Source organism: Meleagris gallopavo, chromosome 8 (genome assembly GCF_000146605.3).
Source record: "Meleagris gallopavo isolate NT-WF06-2002-E0010 breed Aviagen turkey brand Nicholas breeding stock chromosome 8, Turkey_5.1, whole genome shotgun sequence".
Classification (NCBI taxonomy): Eukaryota; Metazoa; Chordata; class Aves; order Galliformes; family Phasianidae; genus Meleagris; species Meleagris gallopavo.
In genome coordinates this window covers 32,697,728-32,720,847 of record NC_015018.2, presented here as the reverse complement: position 1 = coordinate 32,720,847, position 23,120 = coordinate 32,697,728, and the positions used below count along the sequence as shown (strand labels likewise).

The 23,120-nt window shown below is 39.8% G+C and overlaps 1 protein-coding gene across 1 annotated transcript; it reads left to right on the top strand.

Moving 5' to 3' along the window:
- Positions 1 to 15,432: 15,432 nt before the first annotated feature.
- On the top strand, positions 15,433 to 20,847 carry PRLHR (prolactin releasing hormone receptor). Its single transcript, XM_031554545.1, is given in 2 exon segments — positions 15,433 to 16,919; positions 16,922 to 20,847. Coding segments are annotated over 2 exon segments (1,056 nt in total). The 5' UTR covers positions 15,433 to 15,946; the 3' UTR covers positions 17,005 to 20,847.
- Positions 20,848 to 23,120: the final 2,273 nt, after the last annotated feature.

The window sequence follows — 23,120 nt, the reverse complement described above, 5'->3', positions numbered from 1 at the left end:
TTTGGTAGATTTAGACCTAGAACCCCAGCTTTCTAAGCAAAATTTTCACTTCTGTATATCTTCATAATGAAATATTAGTAAATCCTTGTCCTTGTAATACTCCAAAATAAATTAATCAGTGATAATAGATTCTGTTTGTGTTGAGGCTCAAGCTAAGGTAGAACAAGGACTGTCCATGAATTCCTGGCTCCTAAATGCTGCTCTCTCCACCTGTCTGATGGTTTACTGTTATCAGGAACCAAATCTCCCTAGGAGAGATTTTGAGGAAATTCCTCCATTTTGATTTGTGAATGTCAGTAACATATTTTAAGAGTTATGTTTAGACTTGTATAGTACGATCACCATTCTGGAAGCAATTTAATTTGGGAAATTAATTGTTATTGAATTTCCAGTCATCCAGTAAATAAGATAATACAAGAGCTGTTATGAACAGTTTTGAATTACGAATGAGTTAAAATTCCAATGAATTGCTTAACGTGAAGTCAGTGACTGTGCTGGGAAATGCAGGAGTCTCATGCAGGCAGCACTTAAATATAGAGGTTAATGAAGTGGTTTCTTACTTGGAGAGGGAAGAAGTCTTTTAAAACATATTTTGCATTTATTTCTGGCAGCGTTTATAGCCATTAGCACTAACTTCTCAAAACAAATCTGTATTGATTCCAGATAAAGTGCACAGAATTTTCAAAATTATTGTTTCTTTTAATCTGTGACTAAACTGCTGGTCTTGCTAAGATGACTAATAGATGCAAGATATCTTTACTATTTAATTATAGATTATTTAACCTACTAAAGGACAAATGAGAAGTGATCATTGTAGCAGGAGTAAACACCGTAGTTGATTTTGAATGAGGCTCTTGGTACCTTATTGCAGAGCTAACGTTGCCAGATAACTTTGTCTGGCTCATCGTGGTTTTGTGACTGCCTTATGCCAGGTTTTGTTGAGCCACTGTAATTAGAAGTCAAAATTGCTGAGCTTATTCACATCTTTGGTTTCCTTACTAAAGCTGCTTAATTGTTTGGAGAAGCTCTGACTAACAGGTTAATGTGTTTGTTCCACGGCATCCAGCTCCTGTGGAGAGCTCTCTATAGCAACATGGGATTGAAGATGTTTACCAGAAGTTCATCTGAGAAGACCCCAGCAACAATGTTTGAGGCTCAGCTGTGGGAATATACAGCAAGAGTTTTCAAGGGGATAAAAGGAAAGATTTGTAGGTTAAAATAAGTGAACAAATGATCAAAGCTTCTGACTTGGTCCCTCAAGTTACTGATTTTCTGGTTGTCTCTTGAACATCACAAGCTTACTGCTCTGGGCAGAAATAATTAACTAATGAACGCAGGAGAGAATTGCTGAGGAAGGGTTGGAACACAAAACTTGTTAAAATTTAACAATAAAATATCTCTGTTTTGTGTAATATCTGGTATGTTGATCACTTTTAATGTTAAAAGCCCAACGGTAATTTTTTCTAATTATGCAGAAGTACCAGCTGCTGCCAGCTATAGCCTCCTGTTTTGCAGTTCAATCTATGCCTTCAGCAGTACTACAGAAGTTATTTCATTTTCCATGTTACGAAGTTAAATATGTCAGGCAGTCAGACACAATTCCTGCCAAAAAAACAATTACATTTTAATTATGTTGCTTTGCTTTTAAAACCTGTTGCCTGATTGATAACTTTATGGGTTTAGCATAGGAAGCAAATTATGTGCTAGAGCACAAGGAAGCAGAAACTGGGAAACAAGTCATAAAGTTGTCAGGCAGTAGACTTATAGGCCTAAAAACGAGAATTACATAATTAAAATCTGTCTTTTTTTTTGGTGAATGGAGATCAGAATATGCTTAATTAGACAGACTGACAGACTTGCGGAAGAAAATCCCACTGAATTTGTCTATCTGGATTTAACTGTTGGCTTAGATGAGCCTAAAATATTAGGCTCATTTGGAAAACAGTAGGAGTAGTGAAAGAATCACTGTGCACTGATTCTCCTCTTCCTTTTCTTCTCCCAAGGGACACAAACAGAGATGGCTGTTAGATAGTTTACCCTACTGCTGCTGTTCTTCTGTAATGCAGTTTCAATTCATTTTGTCATGGGTTACCTTGTGACTCAGAAGGCTGCAAATAACATTCAAAGACAAGGAGCAGAAAGGTTTAGTCAGTGTTAAACTCATAATTACTTTTCAATATTCTCGTTTTGCAATCCTAATTTGCCCCTTTCATGTTGTTATGTGAATATTTCTCCTGTCTTTCCATGCTAAGACCTTTTAAATCTTATTTACATTCCTAGATCACATTCCTAATGAGAAATGAGCTCAAACTCTGTAGAAGTATCAAAAAAATGTATAACTCGTATGTAGTAATGAGTTCTATTAACTACAATTCTTCACTTTCCTTCTGAAATACAAGACCCTATTTTACATTTTATTGTGCCTCATTGCTGCCCAAAATTATCCTGTCGCCTTATTGTTCAAAGTCATTCCTATTTTTTCTTTTAAAATATCTAAATATTTTGTGGATAACTTCAAATATGTAGATAACTTCTGCATAAAATAATTATGTTTCATAATGTTAGCCAGAAAGACTAAGCTTTCAACGGCAATCTTTTATTGCTTTGTAAAGTCTGGCTGTATGTGTGAGTTGGCAGGGAGAGGATTCTTGAAATATTACATTATTTTTGGATTATAAAACCCAAGGAACATCTGGTCAACAAATGGGTCCAGCAAAAGTAAGTTCTTCGGCTTCTTTTTATGCCAAGCATTAGCTTAACTACTAGATATTCCCAGTGCCAGTCAGGCCTCATCAATTGGTGACTGTAATGGGAAGCCAAGAACAATGTGTGCAAAGGTAATAAAGGCCATGTATGTGGGTCAGCCACAGTGAAACAGGAGATGTAACATAGACATCTATGTGAATCCAGGCTTTGGTGTTCGGCTTTTTATGGAACAACTTGTTAGATCTTTGCAACAATGAGGACCCTGAGTCTTTTTGTATTGTTGTCAGTGACAGAAAGTCTGTTGACTTAGTAAGTCTCCCAATGCCTCAATTATGTTTGATGATAATGCAGAAAACTAATTCATTTTCCCCATCCAGTGTTTGTAAAACCCCATTGGAAGCATGAGTGTCCCTGTATGAATCTTACAGCAAGATGACTATTTCAGCTGCTGGAGTTAACATCCTGTGCTTCCAGCTCAGTAATTTTATACTCCCCAGTTGGATGCTTAACGCACATTCAGACCCTGAGAGTCTCAGAACTACACATATTTTTGATTGCTGGCATAAGTCATTTTCAGCTATGTTGTTAAGTGATATAGCAGCAAAGTTATGTCCATGATATGTGGCTTTGAAAGGGCTGTCAGGTTGATGAAGTGAACTGTGGGGAAATCTAGGAAGTCTTTTGCCCTCCGTGCTGCACCAAATACGTACTTCCAGCTGAGCCTTCCAGATCATCTTGTTCAGTTTATGAATGTGGTGTTGGACTTCGTAAAGACTGATGCTTCAATAGCTTGGATGTATCTTTGGTCAAGATAAGATTGTATAGAGATCCAGCACTTTCAGTCTCTCAAAGCTTTGTCTCCGTTTCACGTTTAACAAACGAGCAAATGCTTGCAGTTGTCTCCTCCGCAACCTGTCAAGGTGAAGCAAGTTTTTCAGCCAGTCAAAATTTCTGTGATCTTTTTGCTGTCTTGTTTCTTCCTCACTGCTTCTGCAGCATTTCTGTAGCCCTCAAGTAGTGTGTAATTTCAGTCTTGTGAAACAGGTCTTTGCGTTGCAACCAATCAGCTAAACTGGAGGTAGACAACTACTGCTGTAAGTGGCAGAAAATAGAGTAACTCCAAGTGCAGTAAGTGTTTCAAATGGCTTAAAAATTGCTTTATTATGAATTATAAACTACTTATGCTGTCTTGATATTGGGAACATCATCTACTGTGATTCATTGTAGTCAAGCAGCTATTAACTTCAGGGAGAAATGGTGCAAAAAGAAAACTGCTCCCTTAGCAAGGGGGAATTTTTTTTTGGACAAGTGTTGGAACCATACTAAATTATTTTACTTTGCTCATTCAGATCCGTCCTACTAGATCCTTTGATGTAGAATTTATGTAGTTTGCATTAAAAGGTAAGTTTTAAGGTGTCTGAGTAACTAAGGCAAGGCGTATTGTGTGTTAATCACCTTGATGCACCTTAACAGCCCTAAAACTAATTAACAGAATAGAAACAACAACAGCAAAAACTAGAAATAGCAGAAAAATCTCATATTTACACAATTTGTGAAGTCTTTGTAAGTGTGAAACAACTACATATTGGATCACTGGGTGTCCTTTCTGTAAGGGACTTGTAAATTTGGATACTCAACCCTCATGCAAAGTAAATGGATTTTCAGAGAATGCTGAGCTGTTCCACTGCTTGCAGCTTGGAAATTGGAAGCTCCTGTACCTTACATGGGTACTGAAAGTGTTTCCTAGAAAACACCAAATGCAGCACTTCCCAGTGAGGTCCAGGGGAATGACGGCTTGATTAGTAAGGATCCAGCATTTTACTCTTGTTTTTCAGGTTACTCGGAATGTCTGTAGGTACAGAATGAACATTGAGTGTTGGTGATTTTGTCCTTATTTTATGTATTATAGAAGGATGCTTTTATGCTGCTGGCTTTGAATCAAAAGAAAGAGGACTTGAGTGATAACCAGAGCCTAATCCCCCGGCTCCTTTGTAAAGAATGGGAAGGAGAAAGAGAAGAGGAAAGGAAAAGAGAGATTTCTCCTGTCAGTGATCCATAAGATTAACTCAGCCGCTTTTAAACCAACCTCTGAGTCTCATGTTCCACTCACCTCACAGGAAGCTCTAGGAGATATATCTCACTAGGCTAAATTTAGTACTTGTGAATACCTACCTCTGCCACAGACTATCAAACACTCTTAATTGAGAATCTATTTTAGAAGGAAATTCTCTCATTATGAAGCATGAATGCTGAGAGAGCAGTACAAATTACCTTTTTTTTAGATGTGTGTGTTCAAATTCAGTCTGATCAGTACAGCACACGGTGCCATTTAATTTAAGTTGAATTAATCAGTAGATTATATTAGCCACATCATTTTGACACTCTATTGGTAAAAACCTTGCCCTGTAAAAATCAGTGGCAAAGCTCTTGGACTTGGTGTCAAGATAACATCGTGACAATAGCTCTTCTTCAAAATTAATGCAGCAAAATAAATTTCTTCTCTCCTCCTTTATCATTCATCAAATTCTGACCCATTGCTGTTTGGACAGACATCCTCTGACTTCTGTTTTCATTTACTGAGCAAAGATATTGCAGGGGTTAGTAATGTAGGTTTAAGACCTCTCTCTCTTTTCCTTTATTTTTGCTGTTGAGCAAGTTGCTTAGTAACTTCACATTTCTGTTAATCCTTCGCAAATTGAGGCACAGCAGAACATGCTCTGAAGCTAAATATTTCAGACTTGAGGGACTCAGTTTCTCCATGGACCACATTCAAATGTGGAGAAAAAACACATAATTACTGTGTTTCAACCATTTAATTTATTTATTTTATATATATATTTTTTTTAATCTCTGCATATCTGCTCTCTTATACGTGTGGCTTTGCTTTTCTGATTCCCCAAGCAAAAGAACTCAGCTATCTGTCAACAGTGTCCTGGGAATGAGTCCACAAGACCGCTTCAAGGTGACTGAGTATATTCTCACAAGCAGTGATGTGATCCACTAGGTTCCACCAGGAAATCTTCCATGCAAAGAGGCATAATCTCTGGCAGCAGCACACTTAGGTCTCTCCTTGGCACTAGACCCAGAGGATCAAGTGTTTCTATCTGCAGAGGACAAGACCCTGATCAGGTAGGGTGCATTAAGTGAGCAGAATAATGCCCTGGCCTGAACATTTAGCTAAGTGAACAAGCCATGAGAAACTGCTGCACTGGTTGTGAGAAGATGCTGGACATAACTGAGCAAGGAGCTGGCGAAAGTTACAGAAAGTACAGGAGGATTGGCCAGCTCACAGGTGGTGAGAAGGAAGTGAAGTGAAAGATATCCAGTGTGCACAAGTAACTGGAGGACTCTTTTTTAAGACATGCATTTTCATGTAAAACTAATTCACGATTAGTAATAATGATGGGTGTGAGGACAGATCTGGGTTCAGAGAGCTGAAGTCTAGCCTTGCTGGAGCTGAAGTTTATAATTTATTGGTAAATAAATGGGCAGAACTCTATCTCAATAACTTGAACAAACATGTTAAGGAATAAAATCATCACAAAGGATCTTAGGGAAAATAATTCAGCTTTACTTATCCATATGAGTTAATTTCAGTCGTGGAGAGGAGTCTGTATGGGAGGATTTAGGCATCCCGTGGTCTTTTATTTATGAGATCTGTAGCGTCTTTTATATTACCTTATAATTTCCATTTTGCCTCAGGTCAAATGCAGATTTCTATAGTGCTCAAAGAACTAATAGTGGGAAAAGTTTCTTTCCAGATTAATCGGAGGTGGTCTCACGCTAGAGACTGTTTATTTTATATATGTGAAACTATGTCTGTAGAACTTTTCTGTTTTCATTTTCCCTTTTCAGTGCTTTAGTTATTTCTGATTTTGTGCCTGCAATTTTGCCATATGCTTGTAAATCACAGAAGAAATATTTTAGGGATTATTTTGGGTAAAAACATAAATAATTTGAATGTTCACTTGTTTATATCTGGGCTTTTAAAAGTTCTTGTAATTTTGATTACATTATCATAACTTGTACTGCATAGTCTGACAGTATTGATACATAGAGCTATAACCAGGCATTTTGTAAGTACTGTATTTATTTTAATGGGAACATACTATTTTTAAAATATGCTTTCAGAGATAAAAAGAAAATTCTCTGAACAGAAATTTGGCTCCACTGAATAGTCTTTTAAAAAGGAATGACTGAATAGTGACATGTGTACCGTTTTTTACTTGTGTAACGTTGAAAGCTTTAGAAATTTTAGCATCATTCATGTTAACACATCAAAGTATTGCTGGTTGAACTCAAATCTCTCTGAAATGCTAATCTGCACCCTTAGCTGTAGTGGAATGAACATACGGATGGTTCTTCTAATTATTTGGAAAAAGAAAAGGGGATGATTTTCTTTAATGATTTCCCCTTCTTTCCATACTGAAAGCAGTTCCAGCTCTTCCTTCCACCTAATTGGATGATTAAAAGATGCCTTTGTCTGGCTTTCAGCTATTGAGTTTTCACTGCAATTTGTTAAAACTTTCTGTCATGAAGCAAGGTGTGAACCCCAGGCTATAGAGGTTTGGTTCATGACTATTTAAAGCCAGAAGTGGGGGATAATTTTCTCATCCCATGTTATTGCACTGATAGCGAAGATGGGATTTTTAGTGTTGAAATAGGAGGATGAGTCTTAGATGCAGAAGGTCATTGAACTGGCATGGACCCCAGGTTTTTAGGCTCCAGGCTGAAAGTAGTCCAGTTTTCCTGAGGATGAAAATGAAAGAATTTGTAGAGACATTGACTTCGCTGCTGCTTTGTGGGGTAAAAAGTGCCCAGAGGAACTAGAGGAAAATAGCCTATATAATAGACCATATTATGGTCCATTTCAAGCATTTTACTTTTTGCTATGGGTAGACCAAGGCTTGAGGCTTTACAAGAACTGTCCTGAAAAATGAGACCTGGTCACCAGACTGTTGGCACACTGCTTATCTGCCTCTGGATTGCAGTGGTGCAGATACTCTGAAATCTCTTTTCCTTGCAGGACTGCATTCAGAGGTGACCTCCAGATAGGAGTGTACGTGCCAGATGTTGAAAAACTTGAGGGATAAGCCTTTTGCTTTTCATATAGTGCTACCAGAGGAATGTCTCTGTCTTGCCTAGGAACACAGCTGAACTGACAGGGCTGGCTGAAAGGGGGCTGTGGCTTTGGGAACCCACATCACACTGCCTTTACCTGCCTTCAGTATTTGTAGCCTGGTTACAAGATGTTGCCTTAGTTCAGCCCTTGAGCAATAAGAGCAGGAAGGAACTGACTTGATTTCTTCTGTCTTGTGATTCCAATACAGAGTAGACATTTATATCTCTTTTGAGATAACCTTAGCCTTGCACTGAAAACTGCATGCCAGTGTCAGTGACACTGCACTACTCCTCCAAGTATTTCCTGTTATTCAGCAAGAGAACCTTTATTTCAGGATTTAATAGCATTTTATAAAATACTGTTGGAGGTTCCTATAAGTATTTTTTAATTAAAATACTTCGTTAAAAATAGCCTAAATTAATATATTTACTCCATCTACTGCATTTCCTCTGAGCTTTGACATGCACATCTCAATTGCTCTCTACCAGTAATGTATTCTGTTCCATTTTTGAGGAACTCCAGTTCTATGCAGATACTGACGAGAATGGGACTTGAGTTCTTGACTGTAAAAAGACTATACCAGTGCTCAGAGAGAGATATTTTGTCGTCAGAAATCAATGTTTTTTTTTCCTCTTCATTTCCTATTAACCAGAATATTGTATAACTTGTTTGCTAAGTAAAACTCTAATGAGGCTCAAAAGCTTCTTTTGCCCCATGGAAACAGCTACTTTTGCCTATTAAAACTAAAAATAGGAACCATTACTGATGTAGGATAGATTTTTGGATTTGTTGAAAACGTAATCCTGTGGGCATCTTTAGAAAAACTTTGGAGGAGTTTGCTGTTTATTTTGAATTTGCCTGCTTGAATCTAGGCTTTAGCAATGCTGGAAAAGAAATAGGGGAAGGAAGAAATGGTTAATTAGAAATTAGAAATCCTCTTGTTCCTCTGGAGTGACACTTAATGAAATAACAAGGAACAGTCAAACAGTGGTTTGACTAGATAGGATAATCTTTGTCAGTTCTAACATCAAATCAGTACTGCTATAGGGTAAAAATTATCTATCCTCAGCTTCACCCTCTCCAGTGTGGGGCATGACAGAAAGAATTGCTATCAAAAAGACATTCATTATTATGTATAAAATGCTGTGAGATTCTTGGCTTGTTAAATTTGCAGATATTAAACTGTCTTTTGTTTGGAAAGATCTTGGTTTTTTTTCTTCACAACATGTCTCTCTGAACACCTAGAGCCCTACTAGACCACTAGGGGTACACAAGTACAGTGTAGCACATAATTTCTCTTCTACTCTATTGAGGATATGGATTTTTTTTTTTTTTTCTTTTCATTGTACAGAACGTGTTTAGGAAAGAAAAAAAAAAAAAAGTAAGAATTGTAAACATCTGGTGCATGCTAGACCTCATAGATTTTGTCCAAGTTCTCTTAACGTGCTCTATAATATCAGAAAGTACTGCACTTGAGTTGTGACTGCCCAGGTACTGGAAAATGTTCTATTTTATTTTTCTTTCATTTTGAAATATCATCTCACTCTAAGTGGGTCTGTGAAAACATACAGAAGACTTCATTAGAAATGTCTGTAGGGTTTTTCTTAGCCAAATATCTCTTTTCCTTCTTTTCTTCAGACTTGAGCTTGTGTAAAAGAGCAGAAAGGTTTATTTCCAAATGGTATTCTTGTGGTATGGTGTTACTATGCAACCATAATCAAACCATATGACAGTCCTCCAGATAAACCTTTAGTATAAAGAGCTTTCAAAGCTCCAGGGCAGATTGCTGCTAATGGGATAATTAATTAATTGGAAAATTGGTGTTATTACTTTATATAAACAGCCAAGGGCACCTGGAATGATGTTTGTATTCTCGTTTTTTTCTTTTTCTTCTTGAAAAATATTAATTGAACTCGTTTCCTCATGAAAACAGCATGTGGGAATGGCGATGTGGTCACTGCAGAACACCAGGTATCAGTTTTTGCTTTGCTCCTGCCCGTCGCTCGTTATGGGTACGGGAGCTTTGGGAGGACGCAGCTCCGGGTCGGACCGCTGTCCGTGGTGCTGAAGCTCCGCGCCAGTCTCCTCTCCCCAGGTAGACAGATGCCCCTTGAAAAGCGTTCAGCCCCCAGCAGACTGGGGGAGCAGAGAGGCAGAGCTTCTCCACGGTACTGTAGAGAAGTGTTAGTGGCCAGAAAATGACTGTCGGCTTTTCTTGTCAGTTCTCTTCTTCACAGGGCTCGGCTGTGCACATGCCCCTGGGGGTGAACCTCAGTCCTGGTTGTTTATGTCTGCAAGGAACATTTATAACCCTAAGTTTCTCCAGGGCTCAATTTAATTCCAGTTTAATGTGCACGTGTTTCTGGGAGTTAATTCCCACAGTCTGTACTAACTTGGGGCATGTATTGGTATTGCATATCCCTCTAGTGCTTGTAGGAGGAGAAGAAATGTTAGTTTTCTTGGGGACTGAGTAGGAATTGCTGGATCTGGTGGATATGCAAATCTGCTTCCATACTTTTTCAGTTTAATCCTGCTTTATAATTGAGACTTTTGATTTCTGTGGGGTTTTTATAGAAGGATCTGTTATACAAATATTAAACTCTATTGAACTCAATCCAGACAAGTGAGAGATGGTCACAGTTTCTCATCTAGTCCCCACTTTTATGTAAAATTCTGCTTTAGTATGCTCAGTTAAAATATTCAGCTTGCATAATTCTTGAATCACCATGGAGTTTAGCCTTCTTGTCCTGTGTTGAGAAATTTTAAAAAATCCAGCAGCCTAACATAAACAAACAACAACAAAAAACAAATGGGTTAGCTTCTTAGCTTCTTTCTTGATCATTAATTCCTGAATGGTTTTGACTGGCAAAGAAAATCCTAAGAGGGTGTGAAGGTGAGGGAATTAAGTTCGTTTGTATCAAGTGTCTGGGTAGGAATCAGCAGTAGAAAGCAAGAGCAGAGAAAAAATTGGTGATTGCACTGATAAAAATACTTTAGGGCTTAAATATTTGTATGGAGTGACTCTGCTGACCCTGTCCTTCTCCTTACTTTGTAGATCATATGCCTTGAACAGAGGTCAAGATTAGCAATAGTGAAAATTCATCTGGCAAATGTTTAAGTGCAGTTCTCATTTGTGCACTTGTACCTGTGCTGCTCAGTCTTCCCATCAAAGAACTACAAATAATATTGAGAACATTTTAGGACTTTGTCTTAGTGGTGTGCATGTGTAGAAATTTTAATCCTATCTTTTGAACTTTATCAATGGAAATACTGTTAGTGGTGTTGTTTTCAAGGAAGAGTGACTGAAGTTCAAAGTCTGAAACTGTACTAATGTATGCTAGATGGCATCTTCTGAAGCCCAAGCCCCATGCAGGCAATCATATCACATAATAAATGACTCAAGCTTTCTGTTAAAAATAGGTGTTTTGTTCCCCATAATACACCGTTTGTTCCAAAAGTCAGCACTTCCAAAGGGTACTTTTTTGCCCTACCTCTTAGAAGTGTTCTACTTTTCATCCTAAATTTGTCTGTGGTGAATTTGTCTTTTCATTCATATTGTTCCCTAGCTAAAATACCTCTTCACCTGCTCTACAGTTTACCATCCTCCCCTGTGTTTTTAAATAATACAACATTCTGCACTAATGAATAGACACAGTAGGAAAATTGTCCAGAAATTTATGCACTGTAGAGACAAATTCACCCTGGAATCTTTCAGAAAGTCATAAATGTTTCTTGCACCTCCAAATTAATTGATTGCTTCTTTGTACGGAAGCTTCTCCTTCCTAAGCCACAGTGAAAATGTTTATTACCAGGTGACCTCAATCCTGACTTTTATGACAAGCTGTAATACTATCAAGCTTCTTTACCTTCACAGTTTCAGAGTTTCTTTGTGTAATATTGCAGTAACCCTTCATACCACCTCTGCTTCCAAACTTGCTGGTGCTAGCTTGCTTTTCATGCTAGCATAATAAAAAGAGCTATCAAGGTTATTAAATTGCAAGCAAAGTTCTTAATGGGCATAAATGATTACTGCCTTCTAGACCAATTCCTTTATCAATGTTGTTATTCTTTGACTACTTTATGGTTCTTAGGAAAATTTTCATTTCCTCTGGTATAGCTGACAGTTCCTCATATGCTAAATTGTATGTATTATATAAGTTGAAATTGAGAGGAACTGCTGTATGTCCTAACTAATAATATAAACGAATAAAATGAATTTAATAGCTCATAGATGGAAGGCTAGCTTGGCAAGAGCTTCCTTTTGTACCCTATTAAATCACAGAAAAGCAGCGGTAACAAACAAAAAAACTAGCGTGAATTAAACAGGCCCCTTTGTAAACACTCTTTTTAGAGTTTGTGACATCTCAGCCCACAGTGAAGGCAGACACAATGTGTTCAAATGACTAAATGAGAGCTGGAGGTACAAGCAGCTCTGTCTTGAAATTATTTGACGTGCACCCTTGTTGTTCTCTCACTGATCATGAGAAATTGGCAAAGGAACCTTTGTCTCTGCTTCCTTCAATGCTGGCAAAATTTTAATATAGACTTAGCAAGAATTACCTGCTCTGCTCTTTACCAGAAGTCTGGAAGAATATGGAAGACTTTATCAAGGAGTTCTGTGTTAACAAATAATATTTATTTATTTATATGTCTCCTTATTACAAAAAGAGACACTTATCAAGTGAACACAAGTATAGAAAACTGACACATGTAAACGAGGATCAAATGACAGAAGAAATCTTCTGGAAGTCTGTAAAGCTGATGTAACAGAAGAGGACCTCCTAACTTAAGAAGGACTGTTAATTTTGCCAGTGTAGCTGCTAGGACCAGATCTCATGTATGGATGCTGTTTCGCTCACGAACTGTGGAGGTGATTAAGCATGAACATACAGAGCAGCTTCAGCGCTTTAGGGAGGTTATCACTTTATGAAAGCTAACAATGTTCCTGCTCTGTGCCCATACAGAGCTGGGCAGATTACTGTGAGAGTTCATGGAAGCGCAGTTGTGAAACATTTCTGTGAAGATTTGTTGGTCTGCCTTCAGATCACACATTTTCTCTTGACTCCAGGAAAACAAGGGTTTCAATTAGACATTGGTCAGCATCAGTATGTGTGACACTCTCATACTCTTGGAATGGCAAAACAGTTCTAATGAGACACTTTGCAGTTTCTGTGACCTTTTCTCTTTAAGTATATTCTGTGTGAAATAGACTTACACGCCATTCATGAAGGACTCTGCCATCTAATCTTGGAAATTCTAGACAAGATTAATATTTGCAGTTTTGAAATGAGAAAAGAGGATTTCTTTGGGTTAAAATGCTGAAATACGTTTTCCATTCAGCCCCCTAGTAAATATTATCTTTCCAGGTCTCGGCTTTAGAATACAGCTGAACTGAGGAAACTTTCTGCCTGAAGCCAAAACAAACAGAAAATCATTAACAGAAATAAGATAGGAGCCTTCAAACAGAGAATGAACTAGTTACTGGCTTCAGAGGTGAAGGAAATACATGTAAAGATCAGAGAAAATGCATGAAAGTTGCTTTCTACATCTTGAAATAAAAGAACATTTAAACTTGCTTATAGGTTTCTGTAACTTGAACGTTAAGGTGATCTTGAAGGCTACTTTACATATTTTGTTTGATTTCTATTCTCGCATAGCAAAGCATAAACTTTTTCTCATAGGAATGCAGTGAGGATATTCATTAGATTTGCTCTGCAGCTTTTCAGAAAAACAAAGTTAGTTAAAAAGGTGTTTTTCAAGCACTATGTGGGCACTGACATTATTGTGAGTCTTCTTTCCTAGCATAAACATCAAAACTCCAGTAGGATGTGGGCAGTATGTAGCCTGTTTACAAATGCTCACTGTTCATTCTTCTATGTTTTGGCTTGTATTAGAGACGCAGTCCAAAGCCTACAGAAATCAGCTAGAAGGCTCAGTTTGACCTCAGTAGGACTGAGATCAGTTTTCTCCCAACTAAGTGAAACAAATGTATTTATGAGTGTAAGAAAACAGTTTTGCAGCATTCTGCTTATAAGAAAATAGTATGGTCACAGGGGATGGTGAAAACAGTAGGATTCCTCTTTGAAATCATTACTCTCAAATCCTCCTGCTATTCTGGGTTTGGACTATGTAGAGACAAATAGGTACTATATTCCTCTGGGTCCCCTTTAGCTCAGATACATGAGATTGGACTCCAAAGTGGGATGTAGCATCCCATTTTTTGTATGGGTCGTGGGTAGGTCACAATGTCCGTGAAGTGAAGGATGGTACTTCTGAGCACCTCGGTTACACACCTGCTCTCCCCTCAGGCTGGAATAATGCCCATATTCCAATCCATAGTATAATCTAATCATAAATGTAGTTGCAAAATCTGCACTTACTAGGTTTGAAATGCCCATCCATCAATAAGTATTTGTGGCAGAATGGCTTGGGTCTGAGCAAAGGCTACACAAGGTTAACTCCTCTTTAAGAATAGAGGAAGGATTATGACACACTTGAAATCTAAATTTTTGGTTTGTGTAATCACTCTTCCCATTGTATTGACAGAATAATGGCCTCATAGAAAACACTAGGTTATGTTTTCTTGAGTAGTCAAAGACATTAGGATATAAAATGCCTGTTGTAGTTGTGTCTGAATCCCCTCAGTGCCTTGCAAAACCTTGCGATGTTCCCTGCTTTGAAGTATTCAAAAGCTATTAGGCTGCTCCTTTATCCTTTTATTCTATTTTATTATTTTTCAAAAGTATCTCTAGTGGATGTAAATAGAAACAGTGGAGTTTCATTGTTTTTTTTTTTTCACCAGCAGAGGTCCTGGTCCCAATGTGGTTGAAATGGAGGGGAATAAAGGGAGAATTAGCACAATAAGTAAGAGTCTGATGCTGATGTTTGCTTAAACGTGTGCTCTCTGCACATCTGTCCTGATCTTTTCTAATGCCTGAACCATACAAAACTAATGTGCTGTTTTAGAGAATGGTTTGCATTTGCTGTTTAGCGTGGAAAAGATTAGCATCTACTTAAGGTTAATGCCTAATGAAGGAACATCCCAAATATATTTGCGCAGCTGCAATTGTAGAGACCATTTGTTGTAATTCACTACAGGTGAGCCGTTACAGCTAAGCTGCTTGGGTGCTGTTTTTCCTTTGAGATCTTTGCACGTTTTTACTCTTAAGGATATGTAAACCCCACTGAAAATTCTCACCAGCGATGAGCAAACATTTTAACCCCGTTAGAAAATGAGATTCTTTCTGTTCCATGCACAATGCTCATCTCGACATAACTCCATTCACCAGGTGCGTAGCTGAGTCCCTCTAGCGGCGTAAGCATTCATCTGATGTCTACATGTCATCAGAATTCCATTTTACCGTCATGTTACAGCAGCAAATTTACAGGTAGCTTTTTTGGGTGCTCTGAGGACTGTGACAAAGTGGATCTGGGATTAGATGCTGTGTAGGCTCGCGTTAATGAATGCAAATTTAATTTTAGCTGGGAAGGGCAAGTACAGACTTACCGCAAAGAAAGGGGAATTCTTGAAAGTATATTCAAGAACTAATTACTATCAGTAAGACACACGCAAAGAGCAACGTAATGCTCAGGGCAGCCAATAGGGATAAAAGCTTATAGACAAATCTGTCATGACCTAGTAGTGAAGACTGTTTAAAAACACTGATCTCCACTTAGCTTGTAAATGCGCATCACTCTCTTTCTCACTCATATATTCTCTCTCTCTCTCTCTCTCTCTCTCTCTCTAACACACACACACACGCTCTTGGATTTGCAGAAGCCAGACATCTAGGGCACTTCTTGGCATCCACAGGAAAATCATATGGGATTAGAAAAACACTGCAGTAAGTACTCCCTGCATTAAATGTTTATTAAGTGGCGTGCTGTCAAAACCTAGATTTAATGGTAAATACAGGAGGACTTTAATGGAAATTGGCTGTATTTGATTTTTCCTAGGAACTGCTGAAAGCTGCCTCTCGAGGATTACAACTTCACCTTTTGCTTTTACAGATGTTTGTTTACTATCCATGTGGCAACCTCTGCACAGCCAGTAATTCATTCATTATCCTCACTGATTGAGTGCGAGAGCAGTGCAGTGGTAACTACTTCACTTAGCTGATGGAAGACGACAAAAGGAGGGAAATGATGAATTTGGACAATTTAACCTCCCAGAGCTTCCTCTCTGCAATTCATAGCAATGCCAGCAATTTGTTCTCAGGGCTCCAGTTTGTTCAGTCCTTCAAGCCACTCATCATCCCCTGCTACTCCCTAGTAGTTTTTATTGGTGTCATTGGGAATTATCTTCTTATTTATGTCATCTGCAAAACGAAAAAAATGCACAACGTGACCAACTTTCTGGTAGGCAATCTGGCTTTCTCAGACATGCTCATGTGTGCAACCTGTGTGCCTCTGACTCTCGCATATGCCTTTGAGCCCAGAGGATGGGTGTACGGACGTTTCATGTGCTACTTTGTGTTCCTGATGCAACCTGTCACTGTCTTTGTGTCTGTCTTCACCTTGACTGTCATAGCTGTGGATAGGTATTACGCCATGGTGTACCCATTCCGGAGGAGGCTCACTATCCCTGTTTGTGCCTATATCCTGGCTGCCATTTGGCTGCTGAGCTGCACTTTGGCTGCCCCAGCCTTGGCCCACACTTATCATGCAGAATTCCCAGAGTTGGACTTCTCCATCTGCGAGGAGTTTTGGTTCCATATGAAAAGAGATCGCTTGGCTTATGCTTACAGCACTCTCATCATCACCTACGTGCTGCCTTTGGCTGTCATCTCCCTGTCCTACCTGCGAATCTCAGTCAAGCTGAAAAACCGAGTGGTCCCAGGCAATGTCACCCAGGGCCAAGCTGAATGGGACCGGGCAAGAAGGAGAAAGACTTTTCGCTTGCTTGTCTTGGTGGTGGCAGCCTTTGGAGTCTGTTGGCTGCCTCTGCACATCTTCAACATGATAAAGGATATAGATATCAGTTTAATTGACAAGCAGTACTTCAATTTCATCCAGCTGCTGTGCCACTGGTTTGCCATGATGTCTGCTTGCACCAATGCCTTCCTCTACGCCTGGCTCCATGACAGCTTTAGGGGGAGCTGAAGAAAATGTTTGCCTGGAGAAAAAAGAAAATTGGACCCGCTACAAATTGCATTATGGCCAGTGTGGTGCTGTAAACACAAGAGCTGGTGGAAGTGCACTTCCTGCAACATTGTAAGTCATTTCCACTTTTAATCAGTTCTGGTTGCTAATGACTGGGGGCTCAGTCATATCACCACACGTCCCATGGGTGACTTCCCCAGCACTTCCAGCCCTTCTGGAGAAGGCGAGGCAGAGATCATATCCCCAAATGTCTTTTTTTCTTTGATGGGAGCTAGAGGCTGTGGAGAACAAAAAAATCCCTTTGTGTAAACTGCAGGGTCCTTCCTATCTTGTTTTCATGTCACTGGCAGCATAGATGTGGGAACAGGGAGAAGCAGTGATGAATACAAGATCTGGATACCCCAGTGAGGGGATTAAATCTTTGGACTGGTGAAAGTTAAGTCTGTGTATCTACCCAAAATACAGTCCCTAGTATAAGTTTCATAGTAAAAGAGTGACAGTATTCCTGTAGATCTCCTCCATTAGGGTCATGATGAAGAACAGCCTCAGCTCTCTGAATTGCCCTTTTACAGAGCTGACATTATCATCATAATATAAGGGCTGCTGGGAGCATTGCTGTGAGATCCCATGGCTGCTGTGTCTTGGGAGCTGTATCACGGCACACAGTGAGATGAGCTGCACTGCTGGGAGAGGGCAAACAAGGCAGGAGTGAAGCTGTTTGGTGAGGTGTGGCTGATGCATAGTGACCGACAGCCAATTAGCAAAGTCACCTGGTAAATTTGCTGATGCTGCCATCAAGGGTGGTCAGACTGGAAAACGTGTGTGGAAACTCATCAAAATAGGAGGATATTAAGATATGCCACAAGACATTGAGTTGCGTGCTTGCCATTGTCTCATATAACCCCAATTTGCTGACCCTTCAGCAAGGTGACCATGTTCCCAGCCAATGGAGATCAGCGTAGCCTTGTCAGACAAGAAGCTTTCTGCTCTTCCCTTGAGGAACAGATTTTGACGTGTGTAATGGGTAATGCTGCCATCAGCTTTGATCTCCAGAGGCAGCCAGAGACCTTGATAGGGCCTTCAAGAACACTTCAAAAGATGGTGGGTAGAAGGGGCTGTTGTCACTGAGCTGTGATGAGCACTGTGTGACCAAGAGAAGAAAGGCTTGTCAGAAAGCAGTGGTAAGTGCTCTCTTTTGAAGGAGTCTCTTGGGAGGAAACAATTTCCTTTGACATTCACCTTTCAATAGAAGAAAGGAGTTAAAAGCTATAATCGAACAAATGATTTCTAGTCTTTTCCTCCTGTATGTACTAAAAATACCTGAGATAACTGATAAGAATCAAGGAAAAAGTTGTGGCACCAGACATCTTTTCTGAAGAGGCTTCTTCCAGCCAGAACATTAAGCGACGTGAGGAGCTGTTTGATATCCCAGCTATAGAAAAAGCACAGAGGCAGTTTTGTCCTTTTTCAGCCAGGCTGAACCTACTGTACCTGTGTGTGGCCAGAGATGCATGTGCTGCCAGGCATGGCAAATAGATAAGGAAGGAGAGAGAAGAAAAAGGTTATGGTTTCACTGGTTTCTAAATGCATTCCTACTGTGAAACAGTACCATTCTGCTCATCAACATTCAGTAAGCTAATCTAGTTAAAAAAATACACAGATGCCAATACACACACTGGGAAAAACATTTGAAATCCCTTTTCACAAATTTCCTTGCAATTTCAAGCCGTGCTTTTGCCTGCAATGAGGAACTGAAAATTAGAAACTGATTACAGCAACACTGAATCAGAGAAGTCTCTCTAAAGTGGGCACTGTTTGCATTTACTCAGTGATTAAGCATAGCTGCTTTGCTTATTGTGGTTTAGACATCTGAATATCTTACTGAAAAATGCTTTCACTGAATTTTGGGAGATCGTTTTCTTTCAAGTTCAGTATGCAGAATAACTGGAGATTTTGAAAAAGGAAAAACAACAACAACAACAACAAAAACAACAGCAAAAAAAACCCACCTTCCAAACAAACCAACCAAATTTAATGAGGTTTCTAGTTTCTGCTTCAGGGCTTTGTAGAAAAGAGCAGTGAGTACAGCACTGAGAGCAAGCACTGAGCACTGACATGAGAAGCTTTCACAACAAAATCCTGAGTTTTGGAGATTTTTCTTTTATGGAACTGTGCTACTTCAAGCTTTTCATTTGTCAATTTGTAAAGGCTAATCAGCAGTGAGATGGTCCTTAATGTTTACAACCCCGTGTGCTAAATACAGACAGCGTTTTATTACAGTGATCCAAAGCGCAGTGGAGTAACTAGAAAAAAAATTGTTAACCACTGCAGGCCATTATTTCTTTCCCCCACACCACGTTTCTACCCCCATTTCCAGGCACCGCAGTTTGGTTATTAATGTTCTCTCGCATGCTAGTGACTGCAGATGGCTGCTGCAAAGGGCAGAAGGAAGCAAACGAGAGCTTAAATTTCTCTGTCTTTTATCTTTAACTCTTACAAATGAGCTTTTGCTATCAACAGTCACTAGAGCTGTGTTCACAGCAGCACCAAGGGCTGCATGTTGGGCACCCTCATGTAAGGGCAGGTGCACCGCACACATGCCTGGAGTTTTCCATCTCCTGTGTTTGCACCTGGGGCTCTGCTGGTAACACTGAATTTGGACTGTCACCTGCAGGATTAGGTTTTGCAGAAACACCCCAAGATGGTCTTGCCTTTAGGTCCTGAGGCTCCTTCTCTCTTCTCAGCAGTCCCATTGGCCACAGCAGTGACTGTGGATATGCTCACACAGCCTCACTTCTGAACCTTGGCCCAGCAATCTCTGCAAAATGTAATTACTGTTTTCTCTGATATCCAGAGTAATAAACAATAATAAGATTTAGAGGCACACTGGTATACTTCTTTAATCCAGTTATGCAAATAATTACAGTAAAAGCCTTCATGTGGAATGTGTTTTCTAATCTGTACCCCTCTCTGGGGAGCTGCTGTGCTCCTCGGAGGGACCAGGGCTCATCACTACAGTATTTTTGGAGCTATAATTTTTAATTACAATTTAAGAAATCATTACATGCTTTGATTTTATAAAGTAGTGCAGTTCTAAACTTGGTGAGCCTATTAAAATTCCCAGCAAGGGTTTTTGTTGTTTCTTGTTTACATTCAAATCCAAGGACTCTCATAGTGAAGGATGGAGCAAGGACTGTATCTGAACTGAAGTGGGTGCTCAACGAGGTGAGCAGAACACTATGCTCCCTGTCTGCTGGATTTCATTCGAGTTGTTTCAATGCACCAAGATAGCTTTGGTGGGTAGATACCTGCATCTGCTGTTTTACAGCAGCAAATACATGCAGCTTATGATGCCTCCTTGGGCTGTTCCAAAATGCCAGTCCCTGGAGAACACCCCTAGGTGTACAGTGGAATTTGTGTACGTGTGGTGTGGTGTTTCCAGGTAGATATTATAAAACATTTACTGTAAGGTTGGTTGTCAGGGCACAGTGAGGACTTTGGACATGAGGGAACATGGAAATGAGAAGATTTTGTTGGGGCTGGACATCTCAGAAGGCTCTATTTATCTTAAACAAGGAGATTAAAGGAGATACAAAAGGAGATAGTGGGAAGAGACAGGAGAGGATGAGATGTCTAGATTAAGAGTGAGGAGCACAGATTAAACCAGGAGGAGTGACAGCTTTACAATTTGAAGCTAGTTCTTGGAGGGACTCCTAGGGCATCTTTCTAGCAAATATACTGCATTTTCAATGACTGCAGATGCAGAAATTCTTGGTGAGACATAAGCTACTCCCTGTGGTCAAACACAGAATTAAAAGATGATGCACCTATGAGCAACATCAAAATGTAAATCAGTATTTGAGCAGAAACAAAAAGACAGGTTATCAGAACAAAGGGCAGTAAATCTGAAATCATAGAATGACAGAATCATCAAGGTTGGAAAAGACCACTAAGATCCTCCAGTCCAACCCATCCCCACCATACCTGCTGCCCACATCCCTCACTGCCACATCTCCATGCTTCTTGAACACCTACAGGGATAGTGACTTCCCCAGCTTCCTGGGCAGCTGTGCCACTGCATTGCCACTCTTTCTGAGAAGAAATGTTTCCTAGTATCCAACCTGAACTTCCCCTGGTGCAACTTAAGGCCATTAATTCTCATCCTAAATCAAGGCATAAGAGCAAAACAACAGTTAAACCTCAGAGTCAGGTAGAGTTGGTCTCTCACAGACCTCCAGAGCAGTCACCAAAGAGTAAAATGTTTGTGAGATGCATTGATTTAAGTTCATTCCTTGTACCTGGGTGAAGGAAATGATTTGTATCAAGTTCAGGAGCAGTATTTGGGGGATGGCAGATTACCTGGGATGGACAGAGGTAGGCCCTGCCAAACAGGACCACAGTGAGTGCCTCTAAGCTGAGAGAGATGGGGAAAGCTGACATTTTTCATACCAGCTGAACAACAGATGCTCTATGTAGTTTTAATTGAGTGAATCTTGCTTGTTGAGCTGGCAATGATTGATCTATAATTAGAAGTCTAAGAGAATGCAGGGTACAGATAAAAGCAGAAAACAGTAAACCTGCAGCTGAGAAAAAATGCCAGTTGGACAGCACTGTGCAGCACATCCATCAATCTGCCCACCAGATGAGAAGAGCACAGACAGAAATTGTGTGCACTTCTGCATGAAGAGCTATAACTCAATTGTTTACCTCCAGACTTCTCCCTCTCACTACCCACTTTTTTTTTTCCTTTCCTCATGAGAATAGTTGTATTCCTCCCTTAAATACTTGTATTCCATCTCAGAAACAGAGATCAGAGCTCTAAAATGGAGATTCTCTTCTGCTCTTTTCAGGAGTTAGACTCAATGATCTTTATGGGTCCCTTCCATTTTGGGATATGCTGTGATTCTATGACTCTCTTTTAAATGCCTCTCTGAAAGAAGAAACAGCCAGTTAGATGTTTCCCTGACACACAGACCGTACATGTGACTATTAGTCATGCAGATCTGCAGCTGGCAGGAGTCTTTCTACCACTTGGAGCACTAGCTTTAATGGTTGTATCAAGTAAATATCCCTCCCCATAGAGTGCATCCTTGTTCTGGGCCCAAAATGGTGCTGTTTAGGTTAGGCTCATGGTTGCATTTAATGAACCTGAATGTCTTTTCCAACCTAAATGACTCCAGAATTCTAAATCCTCCAGTGGGTTTGATCCTTTGTACCAGCAGAGCTGCATCTACTGATCTACTGCATCTAAGGCACCTGCTTGTAGGAATGAGACCTTTCTTTCCAAAACCTGTATCGTACTCGAGACCTTTCTTTCCAAAACCTGTATCGTACTCTCCATCTGAGAAGCTACTACAAATGAGGGCACACCTACAAAAGTAGGTGTGATAGATGGCTTATTTCACAAGGCTTCCTGTTTTGTACATGTTTCTCTGCTCCGTGCTGTCCCATTCCACCTCCAGCCTTTTGAACACATTGATCAACTGAAAAAAAAAACCCAAAACACCAAAACCAAAACCAATAGCAAAAATATAGACAAGAGCCTCCAGGATATTCAGATCCTGGTAGTTGTCTGAAATTAGGAAGCATTGCTTTGGTTCTACCCAGGGAAGGAAATGAGATGTGAGTGCTCTCCACTTCAGGGACAGTGCCATCTGCAGGGGATGGATTAAATGGTTTACAACTAGTGACGAGTCCACCAGGCTGCCTCCTTACAAAGCACTGATGAATTATCCAGAAAGCGAGGTGTCAAAAGCATGAAGCTCAAACAGCCCTCACTGGGAGTTGTGCCTCTCCGGGATCTCTTTGACAAGGAGCTGATAGGGTTGGCTTTCTTGCCTGGTGTGGCTTGCTTTGTCTTTCAGCAGCCTGCTTTGTCAAACTAAGTTAATTAAATTAGTAATTGATATAAATAATAAAACATGCACTCAGGAGCTCCCTGCTTTGTGTCTGGAGCCTCCTGGAAACCAATTTAGGATCACCACTATCAGCAGCTGGGCTTTGCATTCTTTGCATCTTGTTTATGTTAATTAACAGCATTAAGTTGTAATTTTCTCTTTTATTTTTTATTTTTTCCTCTGCAGGAAACACAAAAGAGTGGGAGGAGATGGCTCTAATTCCAACATCAATATTTCCTACAATTCCTACATTTCCATTTGGCGCTGGTGACACTCAGCAGTGAGCAGGGCTG